The sequence below is a fragment of the Camelus ferus genome, chromosome 12 (genome assembly GCF_009834535.1).
Source record: "Camelus ferus isolate YT-003-E chromosome 12, BCGSAC_Cfer_1.0, whole genome shotgun sequence".
Taxonomy (NCBI): Eukaryota; Metazoa; Chordata; class Mammalia; order Artiodactyla; family Camelidae; genus Camelus; species Camelus ferus.
Genome location: NC_045707.1, coordinates 3,962,695 through 3,980,432, shown reverse-complemented (window position 1 = coordinate 3,980,432; position 17,738 = coordinate 3,962,695). Strand labels below are relative to the sequence as shown.

Genomic DNA, 17,738 nt, shown 5'->3' with positions numbered 1-17,738 from the left:
CCAAGTCCAGGGCTCCACCAGGCCAGCATCCTGCTTGCCTGTGGGACCTGGGAAGGCAAAGATCCTTCCCAGGTTGGTGCCTGTCCTGAATATGAGAGGACGGGACCCCGGTGTCATCCCCTGCCCCCAGCACTCCACCCTGTGAAGTTTGCGGGGTCTACTGCTGTGAGCTGCCTAGGGTCCTGGGAGCAGGGTGAGCTGTGGGTGACAGCCTACCAGGAGCCGCCTTCACCTGCCTCTCTGGGTGCTGGGAGACCTGCATCTGAGCCAGAGCATCAACCATTTGGGGGGCATATTATGAAAACCCTCAAGTCATTTGGTACTAGCCCAAGAAGCTGTAAAACCTAGTTCCACATCGTTTTCCTCATTTCTGAGATGGAGATAATGTTACTTACTTCAGAGTTACTGTGAGAGAAAACATGAGATCATGTTGGGGAAAATGGTTTGTAAACAGTGAGGGCTGCCTGAAAGTGAAGTAAACGGTTTGTAAATCATGGGGCCCCAGCACAGAAGTGTGGCCAGAGCGGTCAGGCTGCAGAAGTCTTGCCGAGGTTGTGGCTTCCCCTCCTGGGAAGTACCTCCCTCCCCTTCCTGCAGGAAGACTCAGGGCCCTGGTGGGATGGCTGCGGCCCTGAGGAGGGTGCATCCATGGCCCGCTTGGTAGATATTAGGCGCCTAAGGTGTGCTCTAGGACCTGGGTTTAAGTCCTGGGTGTAATTCGGGGGCATCGCCCACCCTTTCTGAGTAGACTTCTTGGGAACAGATGACCTACTTAAAGAAGGCACTTGAGTGTGAAGAAGCGAAGCCCCAGCAAGAAACAGGGCGGAGCCTTCACCAGCTTCCCCTTCTGAACAGAAGCCCACGCAGGTTTCCCCTCTGGAGGGTGGGATGGCAGGCAGGGTCAGAGCTCAGCCATCTCCCCACCTGGGGAGTCTGCACAGGGCCCTCTCAACACTGTGGTTAGTCGAGAGCAAAACAGCCTTAGACGCACCCAGCCCTTGTGCAGAAGGACAAGATCGAGGAGTGTTTGTACTTCCTGTAGCCCTTCCCCCCCCCCCAATTTCCCCGTGTTTATTCATTTAATTTGGGATGATAGACAAAGATGATGATTTACAACTCAAATCTTCTTTTTTAGGAAATATTTCTGGCACTGGTTTTCAATTTTGCAACCATACTTACAGGAACTATTCTTAGACTTGTCACTGTGTCTCTTTTTCAAAGCGCCACCAGTCTTTATATAGACACCTTCTCCAGTTTGGAATTTCTTTATATAGATGCCTTCTCCAGTTTGAGTTGTTAATCTAGATTCTTCTCTTGATCAGTGTGTTAAAGATCATTTATTTTTTATAGGAAAACAGAAATGTAAAGGGTAAAAACTTACAGCTAAGAGCAGACATGGCTTAGGGGGCAGAAGGTGCTGGAGGCGCTGGAAAGGGGCTGGGGGTGGGGAGAGAGTGGGCGAAGAACCTCTTCTTCATCACGGGTCAGGCCGGATGCACCCAGGGAAGGCCCAGGGAAACCTCCCACTGGTGTCATAATGTTGTGGTTGAGAATATCAGCTCAGACTTGGGAGGGACTGGGAGAGGTCATCAGGGTTCAGGCTGAGATGGCTGGGTTTGGCCATTTTCTGGGTCAGGCAGTGGAGACCCTCTGGGGCCCAGGGAACTTGTGTAGGCACATGGCTGGTCGGGGTGAAGCTGAGACTCAACCTCCGGCCAGGGTTCTTTCCACTCTTGGCTTTGCATCTGTTTGCATCAGTGGTTGGATGTTCTCCTGGTCCATTGCAGGGTACTCTTCCAGGGTCTTTGCTGCAGGGAGACTCCGTCACCGTAGGGTGGCATTGCCCAACCTGTCGACAGGTGGCAGCACTGAAAGGGACTTCTGACAGGACATGGGTCCTGGAAGCCCATGGATGCAGGAGTGGCCAGCCCTCCGAGGAGCAATTCTAGGTGGTCCTGATGGAGTGGCTTTGCTCTTTGAAGGTGGTTCCAGCCCCCGGCCTGGCATTGGTCCCTGTTTGTAAACTTGCCCGGAGAACCCTAACAACAGCTCATCCTTGCAACATCTGGGTTACCTTCTAGCATGAAACCATTACTTTGTTACCCCAGGGACTGAAGTTGCCACCAGGAAGTGTGGGGCCGATGTGACAGCCCACCTGGGGTAACTGTGCGAACCCTGAAGTGCTGTCCTGTGTCCGCCCACTCCCATCTTTACTTTCCCACCTGGAATCTTCCTTTATGCCGACTTCCTCAACTCTGTACTTTGCTCCTCTCTGAAGTACCTCAACTTCCTTTTGAAATAAAGGGTGAAGAGCAGTAGATAATAAAGTAAATGTTATAAATTGGCCTTGGTGCTGAGCTTGGTGCTGGGGTTTAAAGGTGGAACTATGGTCTTGCCTCGAAGAGTGGGCGTTCTTAGGAGGATAAACAGGAGCAGATGACAGAGCTGCGTGTTATGTAGAACAATAGAGGCGGGCAAAATGGATGGAAGTACCTGATTGGAGAAAGTGCACAAGGCAGGCTTTTAGGAAGAGTTATGCATGAGCTAAATTAAAAGGTGAGCAGTTTGAAGGTGGGAAGGGCCACTAAGTCTCCAAAATAGCACAGCTGGATGTTGAGGAATGGCTGTCAGCCGTTAGGGAAACGAGGGAGAAACGGCAAAGAAAAGACACACCTCCCTAGAAGAGCTGCCTCAGTGCTAAAATGATCTTGCTAGACCAGGAGGTGTAAAGATGCGTAGAGCTGGAGGGTATTTACCCAACACCTGCTGTGTGCCTGCAGGAGATCCAGTCACGGCAGAACGGAGCCCCTGCCCTCAGGGAGCTTGTGTCTGGTGCAGGAGGCAGACAGTTAACACATGAGTAATGTATAGTTTGTCAGATGGAGTCAGGTGGTTAATGAGTATTCTGGATAGGAATAAAGCAAACCAAAGAGATCAGGAGCGCCTGGTGTGAGGGAGGGTTTGCCACATTTGAGCAGGTGGTCAGGGCAGAGATCTTAAGGAAGTGTGGGAGCTAGCAATGTAGCTGGGCAGAGACAGCCAGTGCAAAGGCCCTGTGGCATGCTCAGGATTGGCATGTTCAAGGAGCTAGTGTGACTGGAGTGGAGGATGGAAGTGGGACTTGAGATCAGACAGCCATGGAGGGCCCATCCAGCAGTCTTGTGGGCCTCTGTAAGGACAGCAGCTTATACCCCGATGGAGCTGGGGGCTGTTGGAGGGTTTGAGCAAAGGAGGGGCCCAAATGGCTAACGTCTTAGAAAGTTTCACACAGCTGCTGTGTGTGGATAGCAGGAGCAAGGGCAGAAGCAGAGAGATTGATCAGGAGCTTCGGTTGTTAATCCAAAGGAGACATGCTAGGGACTGGAGTGAGATGTGGTCAGGGTCTGGTCACATTTTGAAGGTGCATGTAGAGACCTGGAAGTTTCTTTCCAATGACTCCACCACTGATGCTGGGAGTAGGCTAACACTGCGGTTCCCTCTCTCTAGGCCAGCTCGAGGCTTTCTCTCAGGGAGCCCCTGCTGCTGGGCACCATGACCGTGAGGGGGGCCGCGCTGGCCCCGGATCCAGCGTCACCCACGACCGCAGCAGCCTCGCCCAGCGTCTCTGCAATCCCTGAGGGCAGCCCCACAGCCATGGAGCAGCCTGTGTTTCTGATGACGACCGCCGCGCAGGCCATCTCTGGCTTCTTTGTTTGGACAGCCTTGCTCATCACCTGCCACCAGGTACCCAGGCCATGCAGGAGCCCTTGAGCCAGCAACCCCAGCCCTCTGGGGGGATTCCTGAGAAGTTTGTCATCCAACAAAGTATTAGTTAGGCCAGGGCAGGCTAAGCTGCAATAATAAATAAGCCCAAAATCTCAGGGGCTTCACCTGGTTTCTTGTTCAGCCCAGCCCCGTGCAAGTCAGGTGCCATTTGTGGCTCCAGTATCTTGAGCTTCGCGGCATCATCCGTCTGACAACTGCAAGGAGGGTGGTGTGTGCGGAAGAAACTCTGGGTATTTCACCTCCTCAACCAGAAACGGCCCTTGTCCCTCCTGCTCACCTTCCGTGGGCCAGAGCTGGTCACATGTCCTGCCTAAGCTGCAGGGGAGCCTGGGAGCTGTGAGGGAACACAGGACGTCAATGACCCCTTTGTAGATGAGGAAATTGAGACCCAGAGAGGGAGGAGGGTGGGGGAACTAGCCTGGTTGCGTACGAGCTGCAGACAGAGCTGGGATAGAAGTCAAGTCTCCTGTCCCCCTGTGCTAGCCGTTCCTGGGGAGGCTGCTGTGGGCTGGGATGTGCTTGGCTGCCCGAAGGAGAAACTTTGAAGGTTGCCCAGCGAAGAGGGAATGCTGAGCCTGCTGCAGTCCCAGTGTTCCCCGTCCCTTCTAGAACCCGACTACTTCCAGGGCGGTTGGCTCACAGCAGATGGGGAGGACTTTGTTCTCTTCCGCCCGAGCCCAGGGCTCCGCTGGGCCAAGCATGAAGTCATGGGAGCCGGGACGAGAGACTCTGGCTGCTGGGACTGTGCATCGTGGCTAGAGCAGTTCTTGGCATTTGTGTGTAGCTTTTAATTTTTTCCCTGGCTTTCTAAAAACCGCATTTCATTTTCCCAACTTCCCAGAGAGGCAGGCAGCGCTGCCTCTGTTCAACAGATGGGAAAATGAGACACAGGATGAGGACATCACTGCAGCCACTCAGCCAGGAAGCGCTTCCACCTCCCGTGGAAGCGAGGGTCCCGTCTGTTCCGTCCTCTACACCATAAGTTAGTTAAGGGATGGGGTGGGGTGGGCGACCACCTGGACACCTGTGTTTTAGCTCCACGCTCCAGGGGCCAGGTGTTTAGAAAGGCCTGGTGGGTGGAGGGACACGCACATGCCTGTTCATAGCCTCCTTTGCACCACGCACCCGAGGTGCCCAGCCCTGGCTGTGCATGGGGTCCCCAGGGAGCTTGTTACAGCTGTGGATCCCTGCACGTCTCTGACTTTTTTGCAATCTTGGGCGTGGTCTTTGCATCGCCACACTCAGCCTCCAGGCTTTTTGCACCCCTTGATTTGATGCTCACGACACCCTCACTGCCAGAAGTTGTGTCACTGCACTTTAGAGAAGGATGTTGAGGCTCAGGGTCACCTAGCAAGTGAGGGCAGGGCTCTACAGAGCTTGTCCCTGACCCCTGGGCTGGGTTCCTCCTTTGGAGCAGAAGGGCGGAGGCGGGCTCAGGTGAGGGCTGGGATCTCTGGCTGACCGGCCTCCCTCTGCCCCCAGATCTACATGCACCTTCGCTGCTACAGCTGCCCCAATGAGCAGCGCTACATCGTCCGCATCCTCTTCATCGTGCCCATCTATGCCTTCGACTCCTGGCTCAGCCTCCTCTTCTTCACCAACGACCAGTACTACGTGTACTTCGGCACCGTGCGCGACTGCTACGAGGGTGAGGACAGCGAGGGGCGGGCACTGGGAAGGGGTGGGCGAAGCTGGGCTGGGGGCTGCACACCCCCTGGTCCAGGAGCCGGAAACCCCTCCCCTCTTCCCAGCTTCCTCCCTCAGGGGCCGCCCATCACTTCTTTACTCCCTTCAGGGTGTCTACCCAGCTACCAGCACATGTGTAGCCAGAGCTTCTCCTGCTGATGCGATTTGTGGTGTGGCCCCGAACACCCTCACAGATATCTGGGAGCAGGGACCCTCACCTGGGTCTCATTTCTCAGTTCCGAGAGCTGGGGACGCTCTCTCACTCAGTGGCCCTGGCCTGGGAAGGGCGGGGAGCTGGGACTTAGAGAAGGAGTCGGCGTCTGTCAGGAGGTGCTGCAGATGAGCATTCCTTCTGGGCAGTCCCAGCGTGCCTGGCCGGAATGTGCTGGGAGCTATGCGGAGGGGCCGGCCGTGGCCGGAGGAGGGGCAGCGGCTGGAGGGGGTTGCACCAACAGGCAAGAATGGGGTCATACACAGCCTTGCAGGACACGTGGAGAAACTTAGATTTTCCTTTTTACTGGTGATACACAAAAGTAGGACTCAATTAGAAATTGCAGGTTAGAAAATCTGCAGGTGGTGGGTGGGTGAAGGAGGAGAGGCCAGAGGCCCCAAGGCAGGTCACAGGCCAGTGATGCTTGGGCCTGCACCCAAACCGGCCAGCAGGGATGGGAAGGAGGGCCCTTGAACTCAAGACCCCTGCTCTGATGCCCACCCTCCTGTGATGGTCCTTTGTTTTCCTGTTTCCTCCCTGTACCTGCACTGCTGGTTTAGGGTCTAGTGACAGGTTTGGTCTTCCTTATGTTGTGGCTGGAAAGTTCTGATGACTGCTTGTCTGCTTCCCAGATGCAGGAGGGCTTTGCCTGTGGCCCTGGGCTCTGTGGATGTTGGGGTGAAGCATGCTCATCCCCAAAGAATCCAGTCTCTCTTCCTGTCCCACTTTGAACCTGTGTGTCCCTGAGGACCCGCAGGGCACAGGAAAGGCCTTTGGACTTGGTGAGGAAATGCAGGCACCTAACAGGCCTACAGAGTGTGCCCCACCCGCCCCTATGGCCGCATTAGCCTCCTTTCCTGCCCACCTGGGCCCTTTGGTTTCCCGGGTGCCTGCAGAGCTCCTCTCCCGCCTGCGCCTCCTCCTCCTCCTTCATCTTGACTCCAGTGGCTCCTCAGAAGGGCCTTCCCCATCTCTCCTGCTCCCAGCGCCCTGTCTGCATCCTCGAGGCCTCACCATGGTTTGCGGTTTGCAGTTTGCAGTTAAGTGCAGACAGTGTGCGTGCCTGGTTTGCTCCGTCCCTGTGAGGACTGTCAGCTTCCTGAGAGCAGGAACGGGTGGAGATGTGATGGGTGCTCACTCCTTCCGATTTTGGGAATGAATAAGGAATATTATTAAACACCTGCTACGTGCCTTGTGTTTGCCCACGTGGGGCCTCCTTGAAATCCCAGGCTGGAGTCCCTGCTGGGCTCTGTCGGGTGGAGACCTGCTCAGGGCATGACAGGCTCCAGTGCCCGATGTTCCTGGAAGCAGTGGAGTCCCCAGGGAAACCTTTGGACACCTGGGGAGCTGTGAAGGCTGGGGATGGGGAAGGTGGGGCTGAGCACCCTTTTCCGTTCAGCTGCCGGCCGTGCGTGGGTGCTCACGAGCAGCCTCTGCCTGCTGGTTCCTTCAGAAGCAAAAAGGTATTCTCTGCCAAGGGAGAGGGGCTCTCCTGCATGATGAGGGGTATTTATCGGCTCTCTTCTCTGCTGGGCCCTGAGGACTGGGGCTTGTGGCAGAAAGGGGGACACAGCCAGGGAGCCTCCGCACTATCCTCGCCCTGCGCCCCAGCGGCGGCAGCAGATGGTTGGTGGCTCCCCCCACTCCAGAAGCCCTTTTGTTCAGGCCCTGCCTGTCCCAACCTTCCTCCCAGCCCTGGAAAGGTCCTCGCAGGAAGCCTGCCGCCCTGCGAAGCACATCTCCTAGCAACGCTATTATCCGCTCGGCCTCTCCGAGGGAGTTTGCAAACAGCACAGCAGCTGCTCTGAAGTTCAGGCTGCCCTTGAGCTCACCAGCTCGCAGTATCTGTGTCCAGGGTCTGCGTCGGTGGGCTTGGCCCTGGCCTGGCCCTTTCCCACACCTCTGCTCTGTCTTGTACCCTCTCCCTTTGTGCTCTCATCCAGGTGCTAACAGCTGCCTGCATGAGCTGCCCCTGTAGAGTTGCTGGTGGGGTGTGTCCCTTAAAATTCAAAAAGAGCCCCCCATTCATTCCCCTGCCCACCCTTCCTCCTCAGTGTCCCAAGACCCAGGAAGGGACAGGAATCAACCATGCTGGAGATCTCTTATTTCAGACCCACCCAGCCCATGGCACAGGCCAGCTCAGAGCCAGGCTCTCTGCTGGGCATCACACAGACATTTGCTTTTTAATAAAAGTAACTAAAATTTTACTTTTATTAAAGTAACACCTGCATATGGTTGAAACACAAAACTGCCCCAACTCCTCACTCCCAAGGTCACATACTTTCAACTCTTTAAACTCGTTTCTTTTTCTAGAATAACCTAAAAATATGTTTGTACTATTGTTTCTTGAGTTTTTAATTTTCTGTAGTGTTACATAGTGGCTGACTCCTGTGGAAGGTTTGATTTAGATATGTTACCTCCCAACCACACACACACACAGACACACAGTTTTCTTTCCTTCATCTTTTTAAAGTAACTAGGTCATAATTTTTTCCAAATCTGCATTCAGTGTGTGCATTCGTGTGTGTAAATGTTCAAGGCTGGGCCTTACAGTGTCCCAAGACTGCATTTCCTTGTTCAGCTTTGTTTTTCCTCTGGTTACTACTTGTCATGCTTTTTGGTTTGCTCTGTGTTTTGTGTATCTATCATTAATTTATTTCCCAATGCTTCAATTTGAATAGAAAAAAGAAACCCTCCACCCAGGGCATCTGCTGGCTTTGGGTTTTCCGGGGAGCCGTCCTCCTGGAGCCCCGCCCTTCTTGCTCTTGTCCAGTTGCCCTCCAGGCCCCTTAATGCCCAGCTGTTGTCCTGGATCTTCCCTTCACTGCCATCTTAGGAACCCTGTTGCCTCTTCTGTCCTGAATCACCTGTTCCCTGGATGCCATTTTTTTCCACCTTGGCCATTTGCTCTCTCCTTTTGGTTAGCAAACATCTTCTAGAAGCTTCCTGAGGAAAAATGGTGCCTGGGAGTTCTCTTTTTTGGAAATCTGAAAGTTATCACAAACATCTTTTACTATATTGTTCTACCTGGCTGGTATTCAGTGGGAATGTAATTCTAAATTGGAAATCATTCTTCTGAATTTTGAAAGCCTGGTTTTCACTATCTCTTAGCTTCCAGTGTTTTTTTGGAAAGTCTGCTGGATTCTGATCTTAATGCCTGTATGTGACCTTTTTTCTCCCCCCCTAGCTTTTAGAATCTTGCCTTTTTCTGCAGTGTTCTGACACCTCACAAGAGGTAGGGTGTTCGTCGTGCAGGGCCCCTGGTGGGCTTTTTCAGTATGGAAGCAACTTCTGCCCTAAGGTCTGGGAAACTTTCTTCTCTGTCTCTTGGACAGTGTCTCCCCCTCCGGTTTGTTATCCCTTTCTGGAACTCCTGTTAGTAGGATGCTGCAATTCAGGATTGAGCTTCAGATTTTCTTCAGTTTTCCAGCTCTTTTTTGTTCTGCTTTCTAGGAACTTTAATTTTTTTTTTCCTATTTAAAAACCCTTTACCTTCGAGCTTTTCTGTTGAGGGTTTTATTTCCCTTATCATGCTGTAGGGTGTCAGGAGCCCATCCCCGCTCGTTTTCCCTAGCCCCTTGTTCTCTGTGTTGGTTCTTCTCTCCCTGGGGATGCTGATTGCAGCTCTCGTCTTTTCCCTGCATTATCTCTGTCCTGAGTTCATTCCATCTGTTTGTTTGCTTTTGCTCTTTGACCTTTGGGTTAGAAGCTCTCCTCAAATGTTTGGTGTCCTTGGCTATTTTTTATCTTTAAGAATGGGGATTAAAGCTGCTGAGCCTCCTCCCAATTGGGTGATAGGACAGGGGGCGTTTCCTCTGCCCTTTTCATGCGGTGGTGTTGCAGGCTCTGATTCTGGGCCTGTTTCCTCAGAGAATAATGTTCGCATCTCCGGCCTGGGAGGTAGGAGCTGAGGGGCTGAGTTATGTGTGCAGGGTGGGGAGGGGCCCTGGACATCTCCCCTTCCTATTCAGACTTCATCTCTGTGTTTCCTGCAAGTCTCCTCATTGCTGCCCTCAGCTGGGCCAAGTTTTTTGAGAACAGAACCATCTCAACCTGTCTTGAAAGTAAAAACCAAGGAGCTCCATGTGGAGCCAGTTTTCCCATTTGCACCCTCCCCCCCAGCAGCTAGAACGGCCTGGTGCACCCAGTGCTGCAGGTTCCTGGGCTTCTCACTGGCTCCCTCCCCTCCCCGGGCTCAGTGGTCACTGTGCATCTTCCAGAGCGTTTGTCAGCATCCCTTTTCTGCTGCCTCTGGTGCCATCTCCTTGTCCTTGAGGGTTTTTACCTTTCTCCCCATTCGTTCTCATTTCAGGGCGGGGAGGGGGAGGGAGAGAGCATCTTTCCTCATTCTGGGTGCTCCCTGTGGGTCCCTTGGTCACCTGTGTGTCTGCGGCCTCTCCAAGGGACCAGAACTGGAGCTGTGGTCAGAAGGGTGGCCAGGTGACAAGGCTGCTGGCTGAGAACCCCACTCCTAACCTTTATTGCTCTTCTGATGTCTCTGTGTGTGTTCCTGGGGTGTGTGTTGAGTTGTCTGTTTTAAACACTCTTGCCAGGGTGTGGGGTGGTGCTTTACATGGCTCTGTCATTTCCTAAGAAGGGCATGGATTTGTCCAGATGGCCAGTGGGTCTTGGTGTGGGCTGGTTGAGTCATCTCAAGGAGATTGTCTTGTCTCGCTTCTCTGAGAATCATTATTGACTCACTAATGTATCTTTAACGGAAACCATCAGCAAATTGGTGTTTTACAGACTGGCTGGCCCCAGAGCACTGTTAAAAGGTCAGGAATCCTGAACTGAGAGAGATGGATGAAATCTGATGATTCTGACCAGTTGAATGCAGAGCTGGACGTGGACAGACCACTTAACCACGTAGTCCGGGAGTGTGCTGACGTAGGTTGCGGCACAGGAAAAGATGTGAGCTCAGGCATCAAATGCTTCCCCAGAGTGGATTGCTGGCCAGCCTAGCTTGGTGGTTCTGGACAGAGGGGCTGATGAATCTTGGACCCTTACGGCTTTTCTGGAGGGTTTTGTCTTTGGCAACCAGAAGTCTGGTCACCTTGGGGAAGGTGCAGCTTCTCAGCCTTTGAGAAGGTGAGCTTCTTGAGCTCAGGACTGAGTATGGTCCACACCCATCTGCCCTGCTTCTCTGAGCCTCAGACCTGGAGCTCTGGCCCGTGTCTATCTGTTCATTCCTTCCTTCCTGTTGATTGTGGAAGTGCCCGGCCCTCTGGTAGTTGTGGGGGGTGGGTCTCAGTTCCTGCCTGCAAAGGTATTTACAGTCTTGACAAAACAATAGGTAACACCATGGACTGTTCAGTGTGAACACAGCCTTACAGATAAGGCGTTACACTCCCACCCTGACCCCTGTCCTCAAAGCAGCCCCGCCAGGAAGGAGCTGTGGTTATCCCCAGCTTAGAGAGGAGAAGACCGAGACACAGAGCGCTTAAGAAGCTTGCCTGACAAAACATTCTCTGACATAAGTTGTAGCAATGTTTTCTTAGGTATCTCTTCCAAAGCAATAAAAGTAAAAGCAAAAATATGCAAATGGGACCTAATCAAATTTATAAGCTTTTGCACAGCAAAGGAAGCCATTAAAAAAAAAAAAAGTCAACGTACAGACTGGGAGAAACTATTTGCAAATGATGTGACCTACAAGTGCTTAATTTCCAAAATACACAAACAGCTCATATGGTTCAATAACAAAAATCAAATGACTCAATCAAAAAATGGGCAGAAGATCTAAATAGACATTTCTCTAAAGAAGACATAGTGATGGCCAATAAGCACATGAAAAGATGCTCAACTTTGCTGTTTATTAGAGAAATGCAAATCAAAACTACAGTGAGGCATCACCTCACACCAGTCAGAATGGCCATCATTACAAAGTCCACCAATGATACATGCTGGAGAGGGTGTGGAGAAAAGGGAATGTAAACTGATGCTGCCACTATGGAAAACAGTATGGAAATTCCTTAAAAAACTAAAAATAGACTTACCATAGGATCCAGCAGTCCCACTCCTGGGCTTATCCAGAGAAAACTCTAATTCGAAAAGATGCATGCATCCCACTGTTCATGGTAGCAGTATTTACAATAACCAGGACATGGAAGCAACCTAAATGTCATCAACAGATGAATGGAGAAAGAAGATACGTGGTTTATACACAATGAAATATTACTCGGCCATAAAAAAGAATGAAATAATGCCATTTTCAGCAACATGGGTGGACCTAGAGATGATCATACTAAGTCAGAAGTAAGTCAGACAGAGAAAGACAAATATCGTATGATATCACTTAAATGTGGAATCTAAAAGGTGATACAAATGAACTTATTTACACAACAGAAACAGACTCACAGACATAGAAAACAAACTTATGGTTACCAAAGGGGAAAGTGGGGTGGTGGAGGGATAAATTAGGAGATTGGGATTGGCAGATACAAGCTACTATGTATAAAATAGATGAACAACAATGTGTTCTGCGTGTGTATAGCACAGGGAACTGTATTCAATGTCTTGTAATAAACAATAATGGAAAGACTTAAAAAAAAAAACTGTATATGTCAAGTTGAAAAAAAAACAAAACAACTTGCCTGAGACCACACGGCTCCCGGTGGTGGAACCACTGTCCACACCCGGGCAGTCTGGCTTCGGAATCCACGGCTTTCCTACTGCTTTATGCTGCCACTGCCTCTTGTATTGGAAGGATCAGACAGATCGGCAGAGATACTGTGGTAGGTGATGTGAGGGAGGTGACAGGACAGAGGGGGCCACCATGGAGGAGGTGGCATCTCAGCTGGTTCTCCCTCTGGGAGTTAGCAGAGACCAGAATGTGCTACCGAGGGGAGGTGTGAGAGATTGTGGCACGTCCTGGGGACTCCAGAAGTGGTTTTATGTGCATCCCACTTACCGTGGCTGTGTACATATCTACCCCAAAACAGACTAGTTTTATTTGTTCATAGATAGTGCAGGTCAGGAGCTGGGGCCGGGCATGCTGGGGATGGTTTGGCCCTGCTCCATGATACCTGGGCCTCAGATGGAGAGCCTGAAGGCTGGGGGAGGGGGTCACCTGAAGTCTGGGTTACTCCCGTGTCGGGCAGTTGATGCTGGTGTCAGCTGGGGGGCTTGGTTCCTCCCACGCCCTCTCCACGTGGGCTAGCTTGGCCTTCCTCGTGGCTTAGTGGCTGGGTCCACAGGCAGGCATCTCAGGGCCAGCATCTCAAGAGAGAAGCCAGAGAAAAGAGACTTTTTCTAACCCCAGCATCAGATGTTAACATCAGATGTCACTTCCACTGTGGTCACCCCAGTTCCCCCAGATGCATGAAGAGAGAAGAAGACCCCATATCATCAGAGGAGTGCCATCGCCACGGGATGTGGCTGCCTTTGGAAGATACCATCCACCACACTGTAGCTCTACCCAGGTTGGAATGGACACAGCCACTCTACTTGGCTGGTTTGGACAAAGGTTATTAGTTAGCAGGCTGACATCAGATTTGGCTTGATGCTCCCCCCACCCCCTCATCCTCCACCTTCAGATGCCCCAAAGTTGTCAGTGGAGAGTGATCTGGAGCCCAGTCAGTGGAGATTACTGCAGTCACCAAACATCCTGAGCTGCTGCCATGCCAGGCGGGCAGCACACGGAATCCTCAGCCCCATCAGGGGACAGCAGGCCCCTAAGGAAGGCAGGCAGATAAACAGTAGTGGCCGTGTCAGCCAGCACTGAGAGCATGGCCCAGCACTGGCCACTCTTCTGAGCACTTTGCATACTCACAGAAAGCCCACACCGCCCTAACCAGGTAGGTGCTCCTGCTGTCCCCATTTAACAGATGAGGAAACAGCCACAGAGAGCCACCTCCTCCGTGGCGGCCTCCCCTGTCCCGTCACCATACTCACATCACATGCCACATTATCTCTGGCTCAGTATCACAGCAGAGCCACATTGCAAACCCTCTGCTGTGTGTCTGGAAGGGGATGCCCGCGATACAGTGTGGTAGGTGCTCTGGGTCATGTTTACACAGGCTGCTCCCTACAGCCCCTGTTCCCAGCCCCAGATATGAGCTCTTAATAGATTAGAGTGACTGGGTGGCGTCCAGCCCTCAAATATATTCCTTTCCAAGGTGCTGAAGGCCAGCTTTTACCTACAAATGTATGGCCAGGATCTTATGAGCTCCAGTTCCAGGCAATCAGGTGTTTGTGGTGTGCTTAGTACATGCCAAGTTCTGGGCCCATGCTCCTGGGAGAAGCAGGCTCTCTCCAGGGGCCATAGTCCTGTGACACCAGTCAGTGATCACACTCGAAGAGGGGAAGGACTGCACGGCGTCTGCAGATCAGCAGGTTTTGTGGGTGAGGATGCACTGGCCTCCATGGTGGTGGCTGGGGACTTCTCAGGGTGGGTGTGTCCAATGGGTTGATGGTACTAGGAGTGTAGAGGGCAGGGTGCCCAGGCCGTGGGGTCGGTGAGGGCAGAGGCACAGAAGGCACAAGGTTCTGCAGAGGGAGAGGGGGCATCTAGTGCTGCTGGGCGGGAAGTGTGATGGGTGGGTGGGGACCAAGCGACTGGTTGAAAGCCCTTGAGTGGAGCCAGGCCTTTCAGCCGCACAGGGATGGCAGGATCAGATGAGAGGAGCCCTCTGGCTGCAGGGCTGCTGGTGCCTCTCCCTTGATCTTATCCCCTCACCTGCTTTGACCCTCCCCTTGGCCTGACTCCCATGCTGTACGCCTCTCTTGTCCCCCTGCTCTAGGCCCCGATCTTCCTCCTGCATCTTTCCTGCACGGCATCCCCTGCTGTGCTCCTCCTCCTCCCGCTCACTCCGGCACATCTGTGTGCTTCCCTGTAGGCAGCAGCCTTCATTTTGCTGACCCAGCAGAAGTCCTGTGACCAGGAGACCAATTACAACGTCATGCTGTATTTATAGCATTTATAGCATACTTCTACTGTGCCATGTTGCTGTTGCAAATTTTGTGTCTTTGTGGGGGTTGTCAAACCACGTCCCGATTCAGAACCAGCTGGCCCCGCTTCCCAAGACATTCACACTGTATTTTGTGCATCTATCATGTTTTGTTACAGCTCATAGTGCTGTGCATAGTAAGATGTTGAATGCATAAAGGTTCTGTCTCATTCTTGCTTAGAATTTCTCTTGAGATCTCTCTGGAGAATGTTTTATTTTTGCTTTGTCATAAAACTGAGATCTATAACACACAAACAGAAAAGTGCATAAAGCTAAGAAATAATTATAAAGCCAATAAATAATTATAAAGCCAACACCCATTGAGCCCCAGAATGTGCATGCTGCCGGCTCCCCAAGCCCCCAGCGCACCCATCCACATCTCCCCTCCTCCGGCCTCCCCACGCAGTCCTGCATTTGGTGGTAATCACTTTCTTGCTCTTCTTTCTGGTCTGTCCAGCAGTGTGTGTGTACACATCCCTGAACAGCATGATTTAGCTGTGCCTGATTTCAGTTACAAATGGAATATTCACCATGTAGATTCTTCTGTCCCTGAGGTCCCCCCATTGCTGCCTGTGACTGGTTCTTTCACTTTCGTTGCTGTTTAGAATTCCACCATCTGTTTATCCATCCTGTTGACTTGAGTGGTTTTCTCTGTACATTCTTTTACAGCCTTGGTCATCTATAACTTCCTGAGCCTGTGCTATGAATACCTTGGGGGGGAAAGTTCCATCATGTCAGAGATCAGAGGGAAGCCCATTGAGTGAGTATGAAGCCCCCTGGGAGCCTCCCACACCACCTTGTTTCCTTGGCCTGACGTTCTCTGAGCTGTCCTGGCGTCAGCTGGTCACACAGACCACGTCTGCCCATGACCTTGACCTATTGTGCCTCTCCCACACTTCCTGAGTGAGGCCATTCACTGGGACTCTTGGAAGGGCCTGTTTGGCTCTTTCTCCTCTCTCTTCCTGCCCTTTCCTGTTTGCCTGTTTTTCCCTCTTGCAGTTTTGACATTTAGTGCCTTTCAAGTTGGTTTGTTACCCCAAGGCTAATGTCACCCTGCTCCCTCCCGCAGGCCCTGCTGCACATGGAAATGCTCTCTTGTGTCTCTCCCCATGCTTGGCTCAAAGACTGCCCAGGGTCCAAGCCCCATCCCCACCCTACCCCACTGTACCCTGAATGTGAAGGAGGGTGGCCTCCTCCAGCCCCACCCTCCTGAGTCCTGGCTCTCTGCTCACCAGCCCCTTCTCCGCTTGTCTCTTCCAGGTCCAGCTGTGTATATGGCACATGCTGCCTCTGGGGGAAGACTTACTCCATTGGATTCCTGCGGTTCTGCAAGCAGGTGTGTACCCCAGCAAATGCCCTGATCAAGAGTTGCAGGCAGGGGACCAGGAGCCTGGGTCTGTGCCCTGGAGTAGCAGCTGCAGGGGCCATCCTGCCCCTGGTTGAAAGAGTGGCAAAGGCTGGCCTAGGGCCGGGAGGACCCTGCTGCAGGGCCCATCTGTGGGGTTCCCGCTTCCTACGAGGCACCCCAAGCCCCAGCACCCACTCCCCAAGCTGTTAGGGATGCACTTGCATTGGCAGGATGTGCTCAAGGGGGCAGAGACAGGTGTCCCGCGACTGTCTGACTCAGCCCTGGGCAGGCAGTAGTCCCAGGCTCTTGCTCACTTTGACCAAGCCTTGTTGTGCATGAGAATCCAAGGCATTGCCTGGTGATTCTAGAATCTCGGTTTGAAAAATTCTCATCAGCTGCGGCTAGAGGCTGGGAGGGTTCTGCATTAAAGAATGTGACAGAACAGTTCTGTGCAGCCTCTGGTCTCTTACCCCATTTCCCACCTGGCAGTCAGGCCAGCAGCTTCCAGTTTCCAGAGCTGCCCTCCCTGTGGTCTAGAGTGGCCCGGCTGGAGGCGGTGTGGTGTTGTGCTGAAAGTCCATGGGCCTGGGTGACTGGCCACGTGAGTCTGATTTCCAGCTTCTCCTCTGACGGTGTGATCTTGGATAGGTTACGCAACCTCTCTGGACTTTAGTTTCCTCTTTCATAAAGTGAGCATAATGATACTTATCTCAAGGGATGATTTAAGGAACAGGTGAGAGATAGCATTTAACACAGCTCTGGCTCAGAGCCCGCTGTCTTGCTCAGCACCACACCCAGTCAGTGTGACCTGGACTTAATCTCCTCTGGGGCTTCACAGGGCCTGTCAACCCCTCCAGCATCACCCAGTGTCGTCAAGAGGCGAAATGAAACCCATGATCACTGTGACCTGCCCGAGGGCTGGCTTGCTCTCCTGTGCGGGGCCATGCCCGCGGGACGGGCACACCCACAAAGCACTGCCTGGACGTCCCAGGCTCCAGTTCTGCCTCCAGACCATCCTTTCCGAGGGTGTTTCTAAATTCAAAATCTCCCCACAGGACCTGTGGGGGAAAGAGTTCAAACTGTCCTGGGTTTGGGGTGGGGCCTTTCAGAGCCGTTGTTTACCAGCCGTTGGCCCAGCTGTGACTCACTGCTTTCTTTGATGACTAGATTGTGTATGAAGTTTTGATCCCAGATTACTAGCTAGGTTGCCTTGTTGTAAATTATTTCCCAGCCCCATGGGCTCAGATGTTCTGCCTTCCCGGAGGTGGCAGAGACAGGTAGTAAAAGGAAAGGACAGAAGAGGCCTCTTTACCCCTTTCCCATGGGAGAGAGGACACTGCAGCTTTGTTGGCAGGGCGGCGCCTGGGGTTCCGAGTCTCCTGGAGAGTTTGCTGCTCCTGCATTTCAGCTTTTCCGTGCCTCAGTTTCCCTAGCTGCACTGTGGGGATGACGACAGTACTTAGTCATGGGGCTGTTGAGAACACCAAGTGAGCTGACCCAGGGCAGCCTTGGCCTCTCGGCAGGCTCGCAGCGCTCACTCCCTTTCCCCAAAGCGTGCTGGTCCCGCTTCTAGAGAGTAGGGGCCTGGGGAGTTTTGTGGGGTTCACTGACCGCAGCATTGCCCCTCCAGCTCCGCCACACGTGCCTCACCTCTTGGCAGCCCCACAACTCAGGCCACCTGGGGCTCCCCTGTAAACCTCGCTGGAGCCCCTTTCGGGGCAGAGACCTGGGATTTCCACAGGTAACTATGCTCCGGGGTCCTTGCCCCATTGGGAGCCACACT

General features: G+C 52.7%; 1 protein-coding gene across 4 annotated transcripts in view; it reads left to right on the top strand.

The window, feature by feature from the left end:
* Nucleotides 1-17,738, top strand: part of TMEM184B (transmembrane protein 184B) — a 44,526-nt gene that overhangs the window by 19,121 nt on the left and 7,667 nt on the right. For 2 of the 4 annotated variants that reach the window (XM_032492234.1, XM_032492233.1), the window contains exons 2-5: nucleotides 3,487-3,723; nucleotides 5,248-5,413; nucleotides 15,277-15,367; nucleotides 15,868-15,943. In XM_032492234.1, the coding sequence (XP_032348125.1) occupies nucleotides 3,532-3,723; nucleotides 5,248-5,413; nucleotides 15,277-15,367; nucleotides 15,868-15,943 (525 nt within the window). In that variant the 5' untranslated portion in view covers nucleotides 3,487-3,531. Of the gene's footprint in view, nucleotides 1-3,486; nucleotides 3,724-4,606; nucleotides 4,748-5,247; nucleotides 5,414-6,294; nucleotides 6,445-15,276; nucleotides 15,368-15,867; nucleotides 15,944-17,738 lie in introns of those variants that run through there. The other 2 variants (XM_032492235.1, XM_032492237.1) reach the window with 2 other exon arrangements.